The sequence below is a fragment of the Sorex fumeus genome, unplaced genomic scaffold (assembly GCF_029834395.1).
Source record: "Sorex fumeus unplaced genomic scaffold, SorFum_2.1 ptg000123l, whole genome shotgun sequence".
Lineage (NCBI taxonomy): Eukaryota > Metazoa > Chordata > Mammalia > Eulipotyphla > Soricidae > Sorex > Sorex fumeus.
Window position 1 is genome coordinate 394,339 of NW_026606180.1, and position 21,828 is coordinate 416,166.

The following is a 21,828-nucleotide window of genomic DNA, read 5'->3' on the forward strand; positions in this document are numbered from 1 at the left end:
CTTTGATGTGCTAATCCAAGTGCTTGTAGCTTGTAAAGGTGAGGAAAAAATTACTGGCCTGCAGATGTAAAGAAGCAATGTATGTTTTGCAGCCTCAATGTTCTTTCTCCTTTTGATGACATCACTCTATTGCCCCTTTAGAGGTACCATGATCTATATGAGGAGATTTCAGGGCTCTCTACTAGGAGGTCTGAGAGTACAGGGGAAAACATGCCTGAGAGAACCTGAATTTCTTTTATTGGATATAATGAGACTGTAAGAATGGGCTGGGAGAGACAGAAGAGATACAAGAGTGAATGTCGAGAGGATTGGATTAAATTGGAACTAAGATCAAGCAACCTGGCCATAAGGTTTCCTTCCTTTTCCTGCCCATCGCCATCCACCTCACTGGATTTGGAGAAACTACTGAACGCGGGTCCTGGGAAAGATAGATTGCTGCCATCCTTTTTGTGTTCACACAGCAATTCAAATATTTTCTTATGCTAATATCAAAGTTTGGTTAAAAAATCCTAAGGGTTTTTTCTGTGTCTGAAAGCATGTTTGTATTTTTGTGGAATTGTTAAAAATATCTGGTATAGAAAGCTCATGATTTTAAATAATTTAGGTACAAGAACTATTGAAATTAAGTCAAAGAAGTTTTTATCATGTTTTGTAAAAATTGATCATAGGTCTTATGTTATGTTAATGTACATATTTGTATCTGCATTGGAATAGAATATTTGATCTAGAAGGACTTAAAATAACTATGACACATGTAAACAGGTTTAAAAAGGTAATGGTTTAGTTTAAACATGAGTTTCTAGAGTTATAAAATTGGTTGCAAAATTTGTCCTTACCAGTGCTCTATTTGAACTCTGAGACTCTTGGTAACAAAAATTTCTAGAACTTCTAAGAGTTATAAGTGGGATAATCTCAGATGTCAGCCTTCTGTAATGATTTATGAGAATGGAGAATTTCATGGAAAATGTGGGAAATTTTACTAACTACATTGTTAATCAACCTGTCCAGTGTTTGAAAGTACATGCTATAATTTTGATAACTATATTTCTTGCTAAGCCTTGTCACCAGGTATCAACCTGGCCCTGTTCTTCAGAAAGCTTTGTACACAAGTATGAAATACTTCATTTTTCATAATAATCTATGAGTGCTTTAATCTTTGTATTTGTGTTTTCCTGGAAATCAGAATTTTAAGATGTCTTCTGGTTGATTTCTAATGTAAAGTGATCTTTTGCCCAGTGAATATTCCTTGTAAGAGCTTTAATTGTGAGCATTTTTAAGGCTTTTTGAATATCTATGAAAACATTGCAGAGCTCAGTTTTTGTTAAGTGAGATTAAGATTAGGTCAGCACCATTTCTGCCTCCTCTCCAGTCTGGCTCTGCAGACGCCCTCTGGGCTCTAGTGGTCGCCTACTTTGACCCCGACCGAGGATGCCAGTCACTCTGCTCAGAGGATGCCTGTTACTCTGCTCAGTGACAGGCCTGACTCCTCATCTTGCTGCCTCTGTTTTTGACTCCTCTTCACATTTCTGTATGACTGTTCTCGTGGTCCCTGTATTTTGTACCACCCAACTTCCACCCTTTATGATTACTGGTCCCCACACAATGTTGTCACACCCCACCGACTCCACCAGGATCCTGTCACCGACCTCACCATCGCTGCCCTGTTCACCCTTGACCCTGCAGGTGCCAGTTCGGGCATAACCAATCTGACCTCACAGCACTCCGGTTTAGCTACACTTCGTGTCGCCGTGGATACAGACTTAAAGCACCTTGAACAATCCATTTCTCACCTTGAGAATTAGCTGACATCTTTCGGGGATTGCTCTTCAAAACCAGTGAGGACTGGACTTGTTCTTTATTAAAGAGGGGGCATTGTGTGCTGACTTGGGGGAGGAGTGTTGCTTTTATGTTAACCACAGTGGAGTGATTAAAAACTCCATGCAAGGACTAAGGAAAAGTTTGGAGCAGAAACACTGGCAAAGTGAGTCTTCTAGCTCTGGATGGACCCTGCACACTATACTTCCTTACTTGCTGCCACTCTTGGGTACCCTGACTGCCTTTTATTGATTGCTACAGTGGGCCCCTGCATTTTTAACCGGATTATCGCTCTTGTTAGACAGCAGATAGCTTCTCTATCTGACAACCTCTCTATATTTGCCTGGCTATGGAAGAAGCTACGCTGTCGCAGGCCTCCACTGGGTCAATTGAGCTCCCCCGTCAGTCTATCGAATGGACCTTCCCAACACGGGAGTAGTGGCATCGGACCCGCTCCCTGTGCCCCTTTTTTTCTTTTTGGAACCCGTCAGTTGAAAGGCAAAGCACTGCAAGGGATGGCCCTGTGGCCAATTTCCTACTCCCTGAGAGGCATGCTGGGTCTACCTGGAGGTTCCTCTGTCCCTGCCTTTTTCCACAATTCCCTTTTAGCAAGAAGAATTGAGAGATAGGCATCTCTTCCTCCCCTCCACAAAACAGAGGTATTTTGCAATCTTGGGGAACCAGCCAATACCTCCCTCAATGAGGCTTTTATATAATATCAAATGGGGAAATGTGGGAAGACAAAAGCCCTCTCCTAGACCTTAGCTGTGGTTCCCATGTTAGGAACTGCTTGGGACAGACATTGGTAACAGACTCCCAGGGCTTCCTGACCTCAGCAGATGCCTGATCTATAGTCACACACCAGACTGACAATTATCTTATCTGGCCTTAGCTATAGTAACCTCCAGGATGAGGATATACAGATGTAAAGCTCAGGACGCACCTACTGCCATAGACCATTTTGATGTACAAATGTTTACATTGCATGTTAGCTCTTGCTGCTGACTTTACCATATATGGTTATACTGCTTCTGCTCCTGATTGAGCTGCCCAGACCCTATATAAACAGCCTGTATCCCTCAATAAAGTGCTGTTCCTTTCTCTCTCTATTTCTATTTCTAAACTGTACTCTATCTCTTGTGTCTTGTGTTCATTTGGCCGGTCCTTCCCTGCACCTACAGAAGTTAGGGCCACCTCCGCGGGCCGAAACGTAGTTTGCAGGCCCTCCGCCAATACTATACTTAGAGAACCCAATAACCTCCTCCAAAAACTCCTAGAAATAATAGACTTGTATAGTAAAATTGCAGGCTTTAAAATCAATACCCAATATTCCACGTCTTTCCTATATGCAAACAGTGAGAGAGAAGAAAGCTACATGAAAATAACAATCCCGTTCACAATTGTGCCCCAGAAAATAACATACCTAGGAATCAGTTTTACTAAGGAGGTAAAGGATCTGTACAAAGAAAACTACAAAACGGTACTTCAGGAAATAAAAGAGGACATGAGGAAATGGAAAGATATCCCCTGGTACTGGGTCGGGAGATTTAACATTTTCAAAATGGCAATACTATCGAAAGAATTGTATAAATTCAATGCAATCCATATAAGCATACTCTGGCATTCTTCAAAGAAATGGAGCAAACGCTCCTGAAATTTGTATGGAACAATAAGCTCCACGGATAGATAAAGCAATTCTTGGGAAAAAGAAAATGGGAGAAATCAACCTCCCTAACTTCAAACACTACTATAAAGCGGTAATCATTAAAACAGCATGGTACTGGAACAAAGTCAGAACTGCAGACCAATGGGACAGGGTTGAATACACTGACATCTCCCCTCAATCATATGATCATCTAATCTTTGATAAAGGTGCAGGAAATGTGAACTGGTGTAAGGAAAGACTCCTTACCAAATTCTGCTGGCATCCCTCGATGGCTACATTCAAAAAAAATGGGCTCAGAGCTCTGCCTACCACCATCTACAAAAGTAAGATCAAAATGGCTAATAGACCTCAACATGAGACCAGAAACCATAAGGAACATTGAAGACAAAGTTGGCCAAACCCTCCATGACATTGAAGCTAATGGTATTTTCAAAGATGCCACGCCACGGGCCGAGCAAGTGAAAACGGAGATAGATAAATGGGACTATCTTAAACTAAGAAGCTTCTGCACCTCCAAAGAAACAGTGACCAAAATACAAAGACATTCTACAGAATTGGAAAGGATATTCGCTGAATACACATCTGACACGGGTTGATATCAAGGATATACAAAGTACTGGTTGAACTTCACAAGAATAAAACATCCAACCCCATCGAAAAATGGGGCAATGAAATGAACAGACACTTTCTCAAAGAAGAAATCAGAAAGGCAAAAAAACACATGAGAAAATCCTCTACATGATTAATTATCAAGGAGATGCAAAGAAAAACCACAATGAGATACAATCTCACACCTCAGAGACTGGCCCACATTCAAAAGAATGAAAGCAACCAATGCTGGCATGCATGTGGGGAGAAAGGGACACTCCTTGACTGTTGTAGGGAATGCCAAATCGTTCAGCCCTTTTGCAAAACCGTATGGAAGATTCTCAAAATATTAGAAATTGAGCTCCAATTTGACCCAGCAATGCTACTCCTGGGAATATATCCCAGAGAGGCAAAAATGTATAGTCAAAGTTACATCTACACTTGTTTCTTCATTGCAGCACTCTTTAAAATAGCCAGAAATTTGAAGAAACCTGAGTGCTCAAGAAACGATGACTGGTTAAAGAAACTTTGGTACATCTACACAATGGAGTAATATGTAGCTGTTAGAAAGGATGAAGTCATGAAATATACATACACGTGGTACAACATGGAAAGTATCATGCTAAGCAAAGTGAAAGAGAGGGATAGACATAGAAATATTGCATTCATCTGAGGGATATAGAGTAACAAAATATGAGATTAATACCCAAGAATAGCTGGGTTCAGCACCAGCAGGATTACTTCATAGGTAAGAGGTCTGCCGGGTATACTAAGGAAAAGGGCAGCTCAGACAGAGAAAGGAGCACCAAAAAAACGGTGTTTGGAGGCTCATCGGAGGAGGGGAAATGCGGGTTGGGAGTAGTCTATGGACTGAACATTTTTGCCACTCAATGCTTCTTTCGCAGACCACTACACCCAAACGGATAGAGAGGGAAAAAAGGGAATGCCCTGCATCAGATGCAGGGTGGTATGGTGATGATGGCGGTGGGAGGGATATTATTCATGGTGGTGGAAAATGGGCACTGGTGGAGGGATGGGCAATTGATCATTGTATAATTGAAACCAAAGCACGAAGATTTGTGGGTCCACAACTGTACAACATGGTGTTTCACTAAAGAAATAAAATTAAGAAAAAATATCTGAAAATAATTAAACAAATAAATAAACCTGTAAGACATATGGGCCCAAGAAAGGTGAACTCTATAATTCATTGTTTAGTGTCTAAGGCTAAATAGATTTGCATCTGAAATTAGAGGGACATGAAACAAATTCAATGTGTGTTAATACACACTAATGATTGCATAAAAAAAAACATGAAGAAAGAGCGCCAAACTCCACGACAAGGAGAGGACGAAGAAAAGAGTCACAACCCTCAACTAGGGTTATCCACATATATGCTTTCTTCGAAAAAGAATTCCGAGATAAAAGGCAGAGGATGCTTAAGGAATTACTCATAGAATCAATGCAGGAGATATTCAGAAGACTAAAGGAAGGAATGAAAGAAACAATAGAATCATAGTCGAGAAAACACAGGGAGAACAGAGAGACAGGAAATAAAGCTACAAAAAGAAGTATCACAAATTAAGGATTCGGTAGAAGAAAAATTAAAAACTCTGTAGCTGCCCTCAACAGTAGGATGAATACAGCTGAAGACAGCATCAGTGAGATGAAGATGGACAACAGAAATCCCATAGGGAAAAACAAGCCATGGCAAAAGATCTCAAAATGGCTCTTAGCAGAAACAGAGACGTAAGGGATGAGGACAAGAGCAAGACGAGTAGAATCATTGGAGTGCCAGGAAGACAGGGAGGAAACCCCAATGAAAAAGCCACAGTTGAAGAAAACATTGCTGAAAAGTTGCCAGATTTAAAGAATATAGACATCCAGATCCAAGGAGCCGGAAGAGTGCCCGCTAAAACAGACTCAAAGAAAAACACTTCAAGGCATATATATATATATGTATATGTATATATATATATATATATATATATATATATATATTAGACAGAATGATGGCTGCTGTGGACAAGGCACAATACTGAAAGTAGCAAGGTCAAAGCAGGAAATCACATACAAAGGAGCACCACTTATGTTCACAGCAGACCTGTGAGAGGAAACTCAAGAAGCCCGAAGACAATGGTGGGATATAGTGAAAAAACTCCATGAAATGAAAGTCTCACAAAGAATACTCTATCGAGCTAAACTGTCACTCTAACTCAATGGAAAAATACACGATTTTGTAGATAAACAAAAACTCAGGAACTTCATACACTCAAAACCAAATCTAAAAGAAGGATTAAAGGACTCCTGCAAGATAAGAAGGAAAACACTGATGAAAACAACCAACCCCTCCAGCTAGATGCCGCAAAAGACCATGACAATAATCTCTCACAGTTTCAATGGTCTATATGCCCGAAGCAAGAGACACAGAGTGGCGAAATGGATACAGAAACTGAAACCAATATTCTGCTGTCTACAAGAGACTCATCTGAACATTCAGAGCAACCACAGACTCAAAGTTAAAGGATGGAAAACAATCATGCAAGCAAACAGCTCCCTCAGAAAAGCTGGGGTGGCCATACTAGTATCTGATCACATAAATTTCAGGTTGAAAAGTATTAGAAGGGAAGTGGAGGCTACTTTCTATTTCAAAGGATCACTTAATCACTTAATTAATCACTTAATCCCCGTTATTCATCGATTTATTCCAGCGGGTGCCAGTAACGTCTCCATTCATCCCAGTTGCGTGCTAGCATAGCCCAATGATACCTGTTTGTTCTAGGAACATGCAGAGCCTCAAACCGATCATTTAGGGTCTTGACGAAGAAGTCTGACCATCTTATAGGTGGGCGTCCACATGATCTTTTGATGTCCAGTGGAATCCAATCAGTAATGGCTCTAGTCCAGCGGATGTCTGTAAATCTCATTACGTGTCCAGCCCATCTGATTATTGATGTCTTGGAAAATGAGACAGCGTCCCTGATTCCTGAGCGTTGACGAAGATCAGAATTCCGGATTCTATCTCTCATTTGAGTGAATCGAGATATTCCAAGCATAGTTCTTTCGATTCCTCTTTGAGAGACCCAAATAGCGTTCTCATCCTGTTTTCGTAGGGTCCAGGTCTCTGAGGCATATGTTAATGCAGGAAGAATAGTGGAATCAAAGAGATGTGCTCGTAGCTGGAGGTTCTTTGTCCTTTTAGTTATTTCTCCAATGCTCTTGAAGGCATTCCAAGCCGCTCTCTTCCTCCTGCGCAACTCAGGTGCCAGGTCATTCATCACGTTGATTTCTCGACCTAGGTATATATAACTGTTGCATTCGGAGATGGTGGTTCCGTTGAGAGCGAATGGAGCATCAGGAACAAGGCTGTTTCTCATAAACATTGTCTTCATAAGATTCAGCTGTAGTCCGAACTTTCCACATTCACGGTCAAAGTCGTTCAGCATTTGTGCCGCTTGGCTGATGTTTGGTGTTATTAGAATGATGTCATCAGCAAAGCGGAGGTGGTGTAGTTGCCGACCATCTATCTTCACTCCCATGTTTTCCTATTCCAGTCGTCGCATGATGTTTTTGAGGGTGGCACTGAAGAATTTTGGTGAAATGGTATCACCCTGCCGAACCCCTCTCTTGATATGGATGATTACTTCTTTGTAGAACGGTGAGATCTTGGTAGTGAATCTGCAATAGAGCTCACGAAGGATCCTGATGTAGTGAGTTTGTACGCCCTGATTGGCTAGGGCTTCCACGACCGCTTCCGTCTCAACAGAATCAAAGGCCTTCTTTAAATCAATGAACGTTAGACAGAGCGGCATCTTGAACTCCCGAGATACCTCAATGAGCTTGGTTATTGTGTGGATATGGTCGATGGTACTGAATCCTTTTCGGAATCCAGCTTGTTCACATGGTTGTCCTTCATCTAGTGTTCTGCTAATCCTATTCAGGATGACTCGAGTGAATAGTTTGTAGATGACAGACAATAGGCAGATTGGGCGATAGTTGCCAATGTCGTGGATGTCTCCTTTCTTGTACAGTCCTGCTGGTTTTCCATTGGGATGGAACCTTGCATTCAGACAGGTAGTGTGTGAAGAGTCGAGGCAATGTATTGATGAGTACTGATGGTAAGTTCTTCAAAGGAAAGGTACAAAAAAAGAAAAAGGAATCACACTCTTAAATGGATATGGACCGAATGAGAGAACAGCTCAATACATAAAACTACTGCTTACAGATTTTGTTTCGGGCATTGCGAACAACCAAGCAGTAACTGGAGATGACAACATCGCCTTGACTTCTCTGGATAGATCAAGAAGAACAAAACTCAACAGGGAATCATTAGATTTGAAGAAAGAAATAGAAGAATGTGGGATAATAAACCTATACATGGCCTTACACCCCAGAAAAAGAGAATGCACTTTCTACTCCAGTACACACGGAAAATTCTCCGAAATAAACCACGTTCTGGGCCACAAAACATACCTCAGTCGAATCAGAAAGGTAAAAATACTATCAGAAACCTTTTCAGACCTCATTGTGATAAAGTTATGCACAAGATCCAGCTCAAGTGGATGATGAATACTTGCGCCAAAATGGTTTTTGAAGGAACTTTCCGCAAGATAGTCAAAGCCATCTATGACAACTCCAGGGCAAGCATTATCCTCAAAGGGAAAAGACTAAGGGCCTTTCCTCGAAGAGCAGTGAGAAGACAAGGATGCCCACTGTCAAAACATCGCTTGAACATAGTGCTGGAAGTAGTTACAAAAACGGTTAGACAAGAAAAGGACATTAAAGGTATTCAGAGAGGAAAGGAAGAAATCAAGCTCTAACTATTCGCAGATGATAGGATACTGTATCTAGAGAATCGTAAGTCCTCTAACAAGAAACTCCTAGGAGCAATAGCTTTGTATAGTAACGTCCAAGGCTATAATATCAATGTGCAAAAATCCATGGCCGTCTTATATGCAAATAATGAGAGAGACGAAAGTGATATGAAAAAAAAATTCCGTTCGCAATCGTAACCAAGAAAATCAGATACCTCAATATCAGTCTAATAAAGAGGTAAAGGACATCTCCAGTGAAAAGTGCAATAATCTACTACATGAAATAAACGAGGAAACGAGGAAATGGAAACATATCCCCTGCTCATGGATAGGGAGAATTAACATCGTCAAAATGGCATTATCCCCGACAGCACGACAAGAATTAAACGTGATCCCCATCAGGAAACCCATGAATCAGATCAAGCACTTCTGAAATTCATATTTAACAACAAACGCCCACGAATAGCTAAAGCAACTCTTGAGGAAAAGACGTGGGAATGCCCAAGGGTACTCCCCAACCTCAAATTCTACTAAACAATGGTAATAATGAAACAGCCACGTAGTGGAACAAAGGTATGGCCGAAGAGCAATGGAAGATTTTGAATATACTGGCATCTCCCTCCAAACATACGATCACCTAATCTTTGATACGGGAGCACGAAATCAGAAGTGTTGCAAGGAGAGCCTCTTTAAGAAATGGTACTAGCACAACCGGAAAACCAAGTGCAGAAAAAGGGGCTAAGACCACGACTTAACAGTATACGCAACAGTCAGATCAAAATGGAATAAAGAGGGTAATGTCACGACAAACTCCATTAGGAACATTGAAGACAAGGTCGGCCAAACTCTGTTCGAAATTGAGACTAAAGTTGTCTTCAAAGACGACACTCCACTGACCAACCAAGTGGAAACAGAGATAAACAAAGGGGAATATCTTCAATTCGGAAGATTCTGCCCATCAAATATACAGGGCCAAAATACTTTCGACCCACGTGCAAAAGAACGAAAGCAACCTTTGTTGGCATGAATGTGCTGAGAACGGGACTCTCCTTTACTGCTGGAGGGAATGGCTACTGTTTCGACCCTTTTAGAAAACAGTGTGGATGATTCTCAAACTATGAGAAATTGAACTCACATTCGATCCAGCTCTATGACGCTTGGGAATATATCCCGGAGAGGCCAAAAATGCAGTCGAAATGACATTTGCACTTCTATGTTCATTGCTACACTATTCACAATGGCTACAATCTGGGAAAAGAACCCGAGTGCCCGAGAACAGATAACACGTTAAAGAAAATTTGGTGCATCTACACAATGGAGTACTATGTAGCAGTTAGAAAAGATAAAGTCATGCAATTTACATACAAATGGTACTGTGTGGAAAGTATCATGTTAAACGAAATTTGTCACAAAGAGAAGGGCAGACATGGAACGATGGCATTCATTTGTGGAGTATAAAATAACAACATAGGGCACTAACACTCAAGATTAGTCAAAATAAATAAAAGGAGGGTCGGTCACTCCATGGCTTTGAGACGAGCTGCACATACTAGGGAAAAGGTAGATCAGATATAGAGAACACCAAATAAAGGGTGTTGGAAAGATCCACCCAGGATCACAGATGCCTGCTGAAAGTAGACTACCGATCGGAAACAATTGCCACTCAATTCCTCTTTTGAAAACCAGCGCACACCCCCAAATGGGGCAGCACATAAAAGAGAATCCCCTGCTAGAGGCATGGGGTGGCCTGGAAGGAAGGGGCGGTGGGATACTGGGAGCACTGGAGGTGGAGAATGGGAACTGGTAGAGGGATGGATACTCAATCATTGTATAATTGAAACCCAAGCACAAACAATTGTAAGTCTACAACTCTACCTCATGGTATTCCCATAATTAAAATAAAGAATTAAAAATTGAAAAAGGATCATCAAAAAGACCTTTACAAAATAGAATCCTCCATGCAGAAGATTTTAAAGTTGTGTGTCTCTATGTCTTTCTCGTTGTCTTGATTGTTAAAATCATTTTGTTGTATAGCAGTTCTAAAGAATTGTAATTTACTGGGCTTTCCTTTTTATTTACTTTTTATCATTCTGTAAATTTGTCCTGTCTACTCAAAATTGATGAGTGATTTTTCATAGTTCCTAATTTGGGGAAGTAATACACGAAATTCTTTGAATACTCACATATGCAATATGAAAGAATGGAACATTTTTGTTCTGCCTAACCATTTCATCAGGAATTGCTGAAATTAATTATTTGCATGCATTGCATACTTTGTATATATAAACATGTATGCGTAGATACATCCACAGATATGAACTTAACATGCACACACATAAGTGTAGCTGAAGAAAACATTCCTGTATAGATTTTAATTTCTGATAACAGGAAAGCAACATAAAAAAAAACGACATCCGAAGAAGCCTTGCTAAGTTCCTCTAAAAATGCTGGCTTAATTTACTAATGAAACTTATCAGGATTTCCCTTTACTATTTTTAAGTTATTATAATAGTGCTCATCATAATGGTTAGGATGAACGTGCAGTCCAAGATAACAGCTACTATCAGCCCACCAATGTCAATAATATAGTTCACAAACAAAATTGGATTTCAACAAGTTCTTGATAAGATTCTGCCAAGGAACTACCCGGCAAGCTACTGAGTAGGGTTTCCCAATCAATCCCTAGAGAAACAGTAAGGAGATTTTTCTGCAAAGCAACAGAGGTAATCAATGACTCAAATATAAACTATAATATACCTACATGACACACAAACCAAACAACCAAAATGCTCATGCACAACCCTCATCTTTGTAGCACTTATTCCAGCAATAGGTTATGCAGTGAATCCAGGAATGCTGAGAAAGGCAGGTAGATAAGGCAGGTGTGGTGCTGATCAATGATGGAATAATATGCCCCTCAAGAATTGAAGAAATCATGCAAGTTCCTGCGACCTGGAGGATCCTTGAATTTATCATGTCATGGGAAAAGACATACATCTAGGAAGAATGAGCAATGCCAGAAAAGCTCATGCATCTGTGAAAAAATAAAAGAAGGAAGAGTGGAAGGCAAATGATCTAAATGCCAAGATTACATTTGAACTAGGGAATGGAATTTAGAAACGAATAAGAAACAAACATCAGTGAAGGGCATTTCATTAGAAGGGAACGGTTCCAGGGGCAAGATTACATTGTGCACTTTGGTGTTGTCAATTGCTTATGTAAATTGTATATATATATATATATATATATATATGTATATGTGTGTAGATGTAAATATATATGCTCACTTTGATTAGAGCACTTCTCAAAATGAAGCACATTAAGATGTTGCAAGTCATATTTGGACCTATTTCGCTTTAAGAAAATCTGTACACCCTGCAGTGTAGTGTTCAGTGCCAAATGAACTACAGCACGTTTAGATGCTAACAGATATCGGTGAATTACCTGTCAGGTGGCATCCAATAAATGTCGCAGCCACCTCATTTTGCTAGCTTTATATATCGTTGAGTGGCATGTCTTCACTGTCTATTTTCCTTTGGAAAACACACATACTGCCCATTGTTTATGACCTTTTTTCCCCTTAACGTTTCAATTTAATCACCAGGAGATACAGTTACAGACTTACAACCTTTCCAGTTGTTTCAGCATACAACGATTGAGCACTCATCCCTCAAATCATGCCAGTATCCCTCCCGTTAATTCACAATTCTCCCTATTTCCCGCTGTGTCAGATGCATTCCTTTGTAGTTTCGCTCTGCTTGGCTGATATGGTTTGAAGACAGTTATTTAGAGGCTTGCATGTTCGGTCCATAGTCAAATTTCAGCACACATTTCCCATTGTTAGGTATCCCTCCAAGTATCATTTACTTGGTATTCCCTTCCCTCTCCCAGCTGCCTTGTCTGCCAGTTTGTGAGTTTGTTTTGCTAGTCGTGGTTCGATCGTCCTTGCCCGTATTTCTACTGTCCTTTGATGTTAGCAACCGTGTATGTTATTTTTTGTTCCACATACGGCTGTTCTCACTCGATGTTTGTCTTGCACTCTCTGGCTAATTCCACTTAGCATGACGCTCTGTATATCCATCCACTTCTATGCAAAAGTCATAATTTCAACTTTTCTAACACCTGCATAATACCCAATTTTGTAGAGGTACAAAGTTTCTTTAACCAGTCCTCTGTGTTGGGACACTCGGTTTTTTCCCAGATTCTTGTCACTATGAACATTGCTGCAGTAAAACTCAAAATGCATGTCCATACAGCCGTGTTTGTTTCGGCTCTCCTGGATATATTCCCAAAAGTGTTATTGCGGATCATGGAAGCTCAGTTTTTAGTTTTTGAAGGAATGCCAACATTGGTTTCCAAAAGTGCTGGACTAGTTGGCATTCCCACCAACAAAGATTGAGTGTCCATTTTTCCCCTAAACTGGGCCAGTATAGGTTGTTCTTGTACTTTTAGATATGGGCCAGTTTCTGCGTTGCAAAATGATGCCTAAGTGTTGTTCTGATTCCTTAGGAATGCAGAAGCAAAGTTCCTCAACAAATTACCAGCAAATAGAATCCAAGGACTCATCCAAAAGATCCTAATGCATGACCAACAGGATTTATGTTGGGCCAGGAAAGATGGTTTAGCATTCACCAGTCAATAAGCATCATGCAACATATCAATAAGAGGAAAGATAGAAATCACGTGAGCACATCAAAAGATGCAGAGAAGGCATTTGCCAAGAGCCTGCAGCCATTTATGGCAATGACCTCAGCAAAATGGCTATTGAATGCCAATGCTAAACTGCATATATAGGACGGAGACAACGGATGAAAGCCATCCGAGTTGGTTTGTGACCAAGCTAGAACAGTTGCCCCAAGTCGGAATAATGACCTAGATTAACTCCTGGATAAGGAATTCGAATGGAACTCCTAAGGACCCATAATGAACTTGAAGACAGAGTGGAAATCAACGTCGATAAACTCCAGGAGGACATGAAAGCAGAAATGAGGAAAATGCAAGTGAAAATACAGGTATCCGTAACTTCAGATCTGAGAAATAAGGTCAGTGAAACGAAAAAATCACAACAGCTTCTGAGGACCTTCCACTGAGCTTCAAGATCAGTGGATAAAATCTGCAGATATGAGCAGATGCAAACGTGTTTCCAAATAAGCCAACAGATGATCAGAGCACATCGGGAAGAAGTCAAGAGGTACATTCGATGAATATTAAGGCAGAGTGATAACCCTGAGGAAGAAGTAGTGTCAAAGTCAAAATTGGTTCCAGAGATCAAGTGTCCATACGCGCAAATGAAGAAATCCGCAGAGTATCAGTCATCCTTACGAGGATCCCAAAAACAGAGACATAGGCAGAATATTGAAAGCGACAAAATCACAAAGGGAAATTAAATTGAAGGAGAATTCTTCCACGTTGAGGGCAGACTGATTAGAAATTTTCTAACTGCCCAAATACAGTAGTGTGATGCATTGCAAAAGACGAAATAACGCGAACTTCTTGATGAATTACCAAACCTCAATATCATGCAGAGTTCAAGGAATAGTACACTACTTTCAGAATACAAAAATCAGAAATGATCATCTTAGACTCGCTGGAATTGTTACAAAGAAGCCATACAGGCTATTTTTCAGCAAAGAAAAGCATGACAAGTACAGCGAACTCCTGCCTAAGGATTCGCACCGAAGTCTTTCCAACTTCTCTTTCACATTTCCAGCGGATTCACTGTATCACTCAATAGGCAGAGATGATCACCACAGGACGGATCAGAATATTGAACCCAATGCTTTGCCAGAGAGAAACACATTCGAACAATAGCAAAACCACTTATATAATACAAAGCCTGGAAAAAAATTCATCAAGCAAACCACCACTCTGAGAAAGGTAGTATCCACACTGGTAACAAAAGATTTCAGGATGAAGAGTATTAGAAGAAAGAGTGAAGGTGACTTAATAATGATCAAGCAATCTGCACATGTAGAAGAGCTCACAAACCCAAAGCATACATTCCAAATGAGGGAGCTGCAAATCTTTAAAACATCTCATAGATCTTGAAGAAACGTTCATAGCAAATAAATAGTAGTTGGCTTTGTTAACACACATTTTCACCTCTCCCTAGATCAGAAAGAAACAATATCAGGAAGCAATTAATTTATTCAGGGAAGCATGAAGTTAGGTGTTAAGTATATGTCTCTATATCGATATATACATATATGTGTGTATGTGAACATATATTCATGCATATTTAGATTCACATATCTATGTGGATACATATGTACTTATGTGCGTATTAAATAACCATCGGGAATCTCCTGAAAACCTCTCTCCAATTTGTGGCCACCTAAGGTTGATAGGGGAATTAGAAACGGGAATGATAGCAAGGAATTCCTCGTCAACAAACGTGTGGCAAAAATGGCATGCTATGTGCAAAAAAGTTCTAATACCAAGCAATGAAAGTTAGACCAAAATGCCTTAAGACACCAATATCAGTCCAGAAGCCACACAGTTATTTAGGAAAAATATGGGGTACACCTCCATGACATTGAAGATAAGGACATAATCAAACTGAAAACACCGCTGACCTAGCAAATTCTGGAAAAGTTGTACATTCACACGGCTTTGAACTATTACGCTTTTGAAATCTAAAGTAAATGGTGACAATTATACAAAGAGAACCCATCGACTGGGAAAATATGTGCCTTAAATCCATGTGAAAATGGGTTCATGTCCAAGACTTACTAGGTACTGAGAGAACTTTACCAGTAAAAAAAAAAAAAAAAAAAAAAAAAAAACAAAAAAAAAAAACTTCTAACCTCTTCCAATGGACTGGAGAAGCATTGAGCAGAGAGTTTTCCAGGTAAGATGTCTAAATGTTCAAAAGACTCATAAAAAACCCTCCATCGCTCATCGTTCGGGATACTCAAATCAAAACTGAAATCAGATTTTGTCTAACACCGAATAGGATGGCACATATTTAAATGCACAATCTCTAGCAGCGTTTTCCTGGTTGCAGGGAGAAAAGCAATCTTCCGTGTTGGGTGGTTTGACAAATCTTCCAGGCTTTCTGGACCACAACAGCCAGAAATGTAGCTGCCATAGGAATCAGCGATCCTCCTTTGGGGCATATGCCACAAAACACAAAGTGAAAACATCACTTATACTCTGATATTCAGTATTGCATCATTGCTCCAAATAGCTAGTATCCGCAAAAAGCCTCAGTGCCTCACAACCGATGCTGAGGTAAAGAAACTCGGTTACAACTACATTGAAATACTAAGAATACTTAGGAAAAATCATTTCATCACAATCTCTGATAAAGGGATGCTCATATCTATCAAACTGTTTGACTCTTCCCTGCACACTTATAACTAAGCTCTGCCAGATATGTGTAGGAAAGCATTTCTTTGATTAAACTTTGGACGGAAAATATGCATGACTCTTTGATAAAAACTCTAATTTTCTGTCATAGTGACAATGCTTGAAGTTCAAGTTTCCATAATTGTGTCTGATTTATTCCTATATATGCCAAATATCTGCAGAAATTTGTTACTAATATCTCAAAGATCATATATGTGTATATATATATACACATATATATATGTGTGTGTGTGTCTTTGTTTGTGGGTGTTTTTTATGCTACTCTGCCTCAGAACAAGGGTAGAAAAATGTGGAAAAAAATGATTCCAAAAATCTTTAATTCAGAATCACTTTAGATAAAGACATGGAAAAAGATATGCACACAGACAAAAAACTTTACGTGACAATAAGATCAACACATAGATTTCAGTCTTCCACGAACGCTAGTCCCAGCAGAAACAGAGGCAAGTAAACAATTTGAAGAAAGTCATCCAGGTCTCCCAAACTACCCCGTTAACAACCACTTTAGCCACTACTCCTCACCTAAGTAGACAGGCCACCATGGGGCTGTTTGGATAAAAGTACAAGAGATTCAACCTGAAAAAATAAAATAATTCACAACCTGAAAAAAGAAAATAATTCGCAATAATTCGACGATTAGATCACTGAAGCCAAAGCTTTGTTGCCAGCGAGAAAAACACAGAAAAAGGAGAGACAATTCAGAAGCTCAGTCCAAGGCTGGAAACTATGATTCTGCAGACCATCCACCAAATATGCCAGTCTGCCCTCCTGGTATCTGCTGGCACGGATTTCAGCCTAATGACAGTGATGATAATTTGTTAAAGATCGAATGATTCTGTAGATCAGGAGGAATTCACACAGTTACACATCTAGTTGAGTACTGAGGGCAAAGAAAAATGCTTTTGAAAAGATTAATAGGCTAGAAGAGTGTTGTGAACAGAAAAACTATATTAATTGAAGATTGCTTTAGTGCTTTATTACCTCAAGAGAAAACAATCAGACGGAAGCTCAGGAAGCAAATCTTTGATGTGCAGGAGAAAATGTTAGAGAAGTGATGAGTGATTCCTCAGAATGCTTTGTCATGAACATCGGCATGAGCTATTTGAACTTCAGAGAAACAGCAACAGTAATGATAAGATGAAGGTTCATAGCTTCTCAATCATTAAAGCTGATGGAAGATAGAACCAAACTCTTCACAAAACGTCACAGCTCGGCGTACTGGAAAATGAAAGAAGAAGAAGAAGAAGAAGAAGAAGAAGAAGAAGAAGAAGAAGAAGAAGAAGAAGAAGAAGAAGAAGAAGAAGAAGAAGAAGAAGAAGAAGAGAAGAAGAAGAACAACAACAAGAAGAAGAAGAACAAGAACAAGAACAAGAAGGAGTAGGAGGAGGAAGAGAAACAGAACGAGAAGGAAAAGGAGAAAGAGAAGGAGAGGAGGAGAAGGAGAGAGCTCCATCTCCTAGAAAGCCAGTTTTCTCCCATGATCTGCGTGGGACTGGCATGGAGGACCAGCTCTGGGCAACAAAGCTGAACGGCTCCTATTCCAACCAGGTACAGCCCGCGCCCAATGGCCTGGAACCCTCTTTTGGGCATGGGCAGCTATATCCATCTCCAAGAAAGCCGGATTTCTTCCCTGATCTGCTCGGTATGGGCAGGGAGGTCGAGCTCTGGGCAACAAAGCTGAATGGCTCCTATTCAAACCATGTACAGCCTGTTCCCAAGGGTCTGGTACCCTCTCTTGCATGAAATGCTAGCTCCATCTGATAGAAAGATGGTTTTCTCCCCTGATCTGCGCACGACGGCCATGGAGAACCAGCTCTGGGCAACAAAGCTGAACGGCTCCAATTCCAACCAGATTCAGCCCTCCCCAAAAGCCCTGGGACACTCTCTGGGCATGTGTAGCTAGCTCCATCTCCTAGAAAGTTGGTTTTCTCCCTTTCTCTGCGTGGGACAGGCATGGAGACCCCGCACTGGGCAAAAAAGCAAAATGGCTCCTATTCTAACCAGGTACAGCCCGCCCAAAAGGCCTGGGATCCTCTCTCAGCATGCGCAGCTAGCTCCATCTCCAAAACAGCCGGTTTTCTACCCTGATCTACGCTAAACTAGAATTAGAAGAAAAATAAAAAGAGAAGGAGACTAAAAAGACAAAGAAGAAATGGAAGAAAATACTAAGGACAAGAAATGAAGAAGATAAAGAAAACGAGGATGACCACGACAACGAAGAAGAAGAAGAAGAAGAAGAAGAAGAAGAAGAAGAAGAAGAAGAAGAAGAAGAAGAAGAAGAAGAAGAAGAAGAAAGAAAATAAAGAAGAAGAAGACTAAGAAGAGGCAGAAGAGGATGAATAAGAAAAATCAGAGAAAGATCAATTAGAAAAAGAAGAATTATTTAGGGAAGAATATTATAAGAAACAAGAAAAAGAAGAATATTAATAATAAAAAGAAAAGGAGAAAATGAAGAAACAGAAGAGGATGATGAAGACGAATAAGAACAACTAGTTCCAGTTTGCAACTTACCAAATCAAAGGATCACACTGAAATCAGGCTACAATACAGTGTCAATTATTTATTTATTGTGTGCTTTGGGCGAAGCAATTTTCCGAGTTCTTAGTTATTGTGCACTCTGGCTTTTTAAGAACGATGCCAGTGATGCACATATTGTGAAGTGTAGGCAACTGTAGTGAGCTGTCTGGAATGACACTGGAGTACTCTGTTGATGTTGTACTATGTAAGTCCATATTGACTGCTTGGGCATAGGTCACTGGTGGTGGTGTCTACCTTCGCAAGTCCGAGAGATCCAGCTTTCTGTCCAAGACATGGAGCATGAACTGAGAAGCATGGGAAGAAGCCCAGATCCTCTTCAACGTTTCACATTCCCTGATATTGGCCTGCTCCAGGTCAGCCTTAATACTGGAGCCAATCAGGCTCTTGCATTCTTGCAGAACTAGCGGGTGGTATGAGGCCAGCTTTTTGACTCGTGCCATGACCTCCCTCGTGAAGGTGTCCGGATTGAACACCTGGGAGACCAAACCTTTATCGCATGCCTCCTTGGCAGTCATCTTCCGGCCACTGAGGAGCATTTCAGAGGCAGCCGTTCCTCCCATGATCATGGGAAAGGTCAGGCTGCAGCAGCCATCTGGGGTCTGGCCTTGGGTGGCATAAGGAGTCTGGAACCAAGCCTTGTCACTGGACCACACTATATCACAAAGGGCCAGAATGGACGCTCCTAAGCCCACCGCAGGCCCATGAACTGCAGCCACGATGGGTTTCTGAAAGTGAATGAAATGATTCACAAAGCTTTTCAGGGCTTCTGCAGTCTTCTCACTATGCTGTTCTGGGTCTACTCCTAGGCTCTTGCTCAAATAGACCAAATCCAGTCCAGTGCAGAAAGTAATGCCTACTGCGCCTAGCAGTACAAACCGGCTGCCATCCTTAGCTGCACTGCTCAGGGCATGCTCCATTTCTGCCATGATTCCTGGGTTGAGGCAGTTGTTCTCTGAAGACCTGCTGAACAAGATGATATGGGTGAAAGCCTCTTGCTTCCTGACTACTATATCTTGGTATGTGTGGCGACCTTCTTCCTGTCTCCAGCGGAAGCGAGACAGAGCTGCAAAAGCATGCTTCCGGCTCTCAAACGCAGATCTCTGCCTCGAGCACTCCTTCGTTTGGCGCGCCCGTTTCATGCTTTTTCCAGGGTTTGCTGATGTGGACTTCCTTGGGGAATCTCTTCCTGCACCGAGGGTTGGTCTTAGGGGCTTCGACTCAATACCCAGGCCACACATATGCAGCCCATGCTTGGAAAGACAAGGACTACTTTCCCTTTCTGACAGCTCGGTGTTATGGACAAGTCGAGTGGGTACAGCTACCTTCTCTGCTGCGGCCACCGTGGCATCCTGGTCCTGAGCCAGCAGACCCACCTGGATCATGGGGCAGCTATGGTCCTGTTGTTCCCAGACCTGATTCTTGGTCCTGACGCTCCGGGCCACAGGGGTCTTCGAAGCTGCTCTGACGCTGATGTTCCTCATCATCTGGCTGCTCGCCAACAGTCCGGTGTTCACACTGTCCGGGCCGGGACCGTTGAACCCCACTTGAGCAGAGTCTGTGTGCAGGGAGTCGCCGAGTTGTGTATCAGGCCCACTCTGAGGCCACCACGGACCACACACGGCACGTTGGTGGAGTCCTTCTGCCTGCCACAGCCTGAAGTCTCGAAGTGCTTCAGCACAATCCACCAGATTCTCTTCTGGCTCCCACGTGTCTGAATACCAGCCATAGCCCTTCCACTGCACCAGATACTCTCGCGTTCCTTTTATCCCTTGCCTCTCACCCGCGATCCTCTCCACCTCAAACAGTTGCTCGCTCTCCATGCGGCCGATCACATTGAGAAGCCTTTGATGCGATGCAGCCACGGCCTGGCCTTCTATGACAACACTTCCGCTCCCTGTCCTTGCCAGTGCAGCTCTCAGAACCCGAATGCACAGGAAGCGGGGGGCGGGGGGGGGGGAAGCGATCTGAGAGAATGTGGCTGCGTATGCGCGGGAGAGCTTCCATCTGCTCAGAATTCCAGAGGAATTCCCTGGTTAGCACCGGCTAGCTAAGTACCTTTCTTAGGATTAGCTATTGAGTCCAGTCACTCTTCATTGGTCCTGCTCGACTTGCCGCACTCTTTTGTGCCTCGGCACCTCGAGGTCTTCCCAACAGAGCACTGACGGGCATCAAAGCCCTAGCACTTGGGATTCAAACTGCAAGTCAATCTCTTTGAAGTCAAGATTCTCGGCTGGGCCAATGTTTACAGATGTACGACAACACACTGTAGAGCCGTGACCCTTCCAAGATTCCGTTCCAACCAAGTAATACGAGTTGTTCAGAAAATTCATCATATTTTCCTTCTATACTTTCTCTGCACGACTCTTTTGTGTATTACTTATCTTCTATTAATATACTGTAGTCTCCCTTGTTGGCCGGCATTTCTCTCATTTTGGCCCTATCTGCATTTCTGCAGTGGATCTCAGAATGTTTACTTGGATGGAAATTGCAATTCATGGCTGCATTCCTGATTTGGATATGTTTCCAGCAAAACAGATCAGGTCTACTCATGTAGCAAAATAGACAGACATTGTCTCCGATGAACTAGTCTCCCTCTAGTTTCTCGCTGCTTTCCATAGATCCCCAGAAATAATAGATACAGACTGGCTTTAATACACATTTTACGATAAAAAGCATATCCTTCCTGTTTGTACAAGAGGGCAATGAATTATGTGAATGCTCAACACATGTAAAAAAAAAAACCCTGATATCCATTCCTTTCGTGAAAACGCTGAATAAAGTAGAAGCAGCAGGTGATTCCATAACATAGTGATGACCACACATGATGACCAAATAAGGAACCCTATTCATTATGAAAAACTCCACTTCATAAATATTGTGCTTGCGACACCATTGTACTTTCTGTCCAATGGGGTTCTGCAGTTTCATCTTACATATTCTTGATTGTAAAACATATTTTCTCAGGGTCCTAACACTATGCAACACATCACCTGGGGTAGAGTGTTCTCAAGCTGCGCTCCAGGTTCTGAGAAATGA

The 21,828-nt window shown here is 41.5% G+C and overlaps 1 protein-coding gene across 1 annotated transcript; it reads right to left on the bottom strand.

Moving 5' to 3' along the window:
* Nucleotides 1-19,022: 19,022 nt before the first annotated feature.
* Nucleotides 19,023-19,805, bottom strand: LOC130044698 (chromodomain Y-like protein). Its single transcript, XM_056137330.1, has one exon. It carries the CDS (start codon nucleotides 19,716-19,718, stop codon nucleotides 19,023-19,025), a length of 696 nt encoding a protein of 231 aa, XP_055993305.1. The 5' UTR covers nucleotides 19,719-19,805.
* Between the last annotated feature and the right edge of the window lie 2,023 nt (nucleotides 19,806-21,828).

What these genes read in the sequence shown, in the direction of transcription:
- LOC130044698 (XM_056137330.1), bottom strand. Translation starts at nt 19,718, where the DNA reads ATGGCAGAAATGGAGCATGCCCTGAGCAGTGCAGCTAAGGATGGCAGC.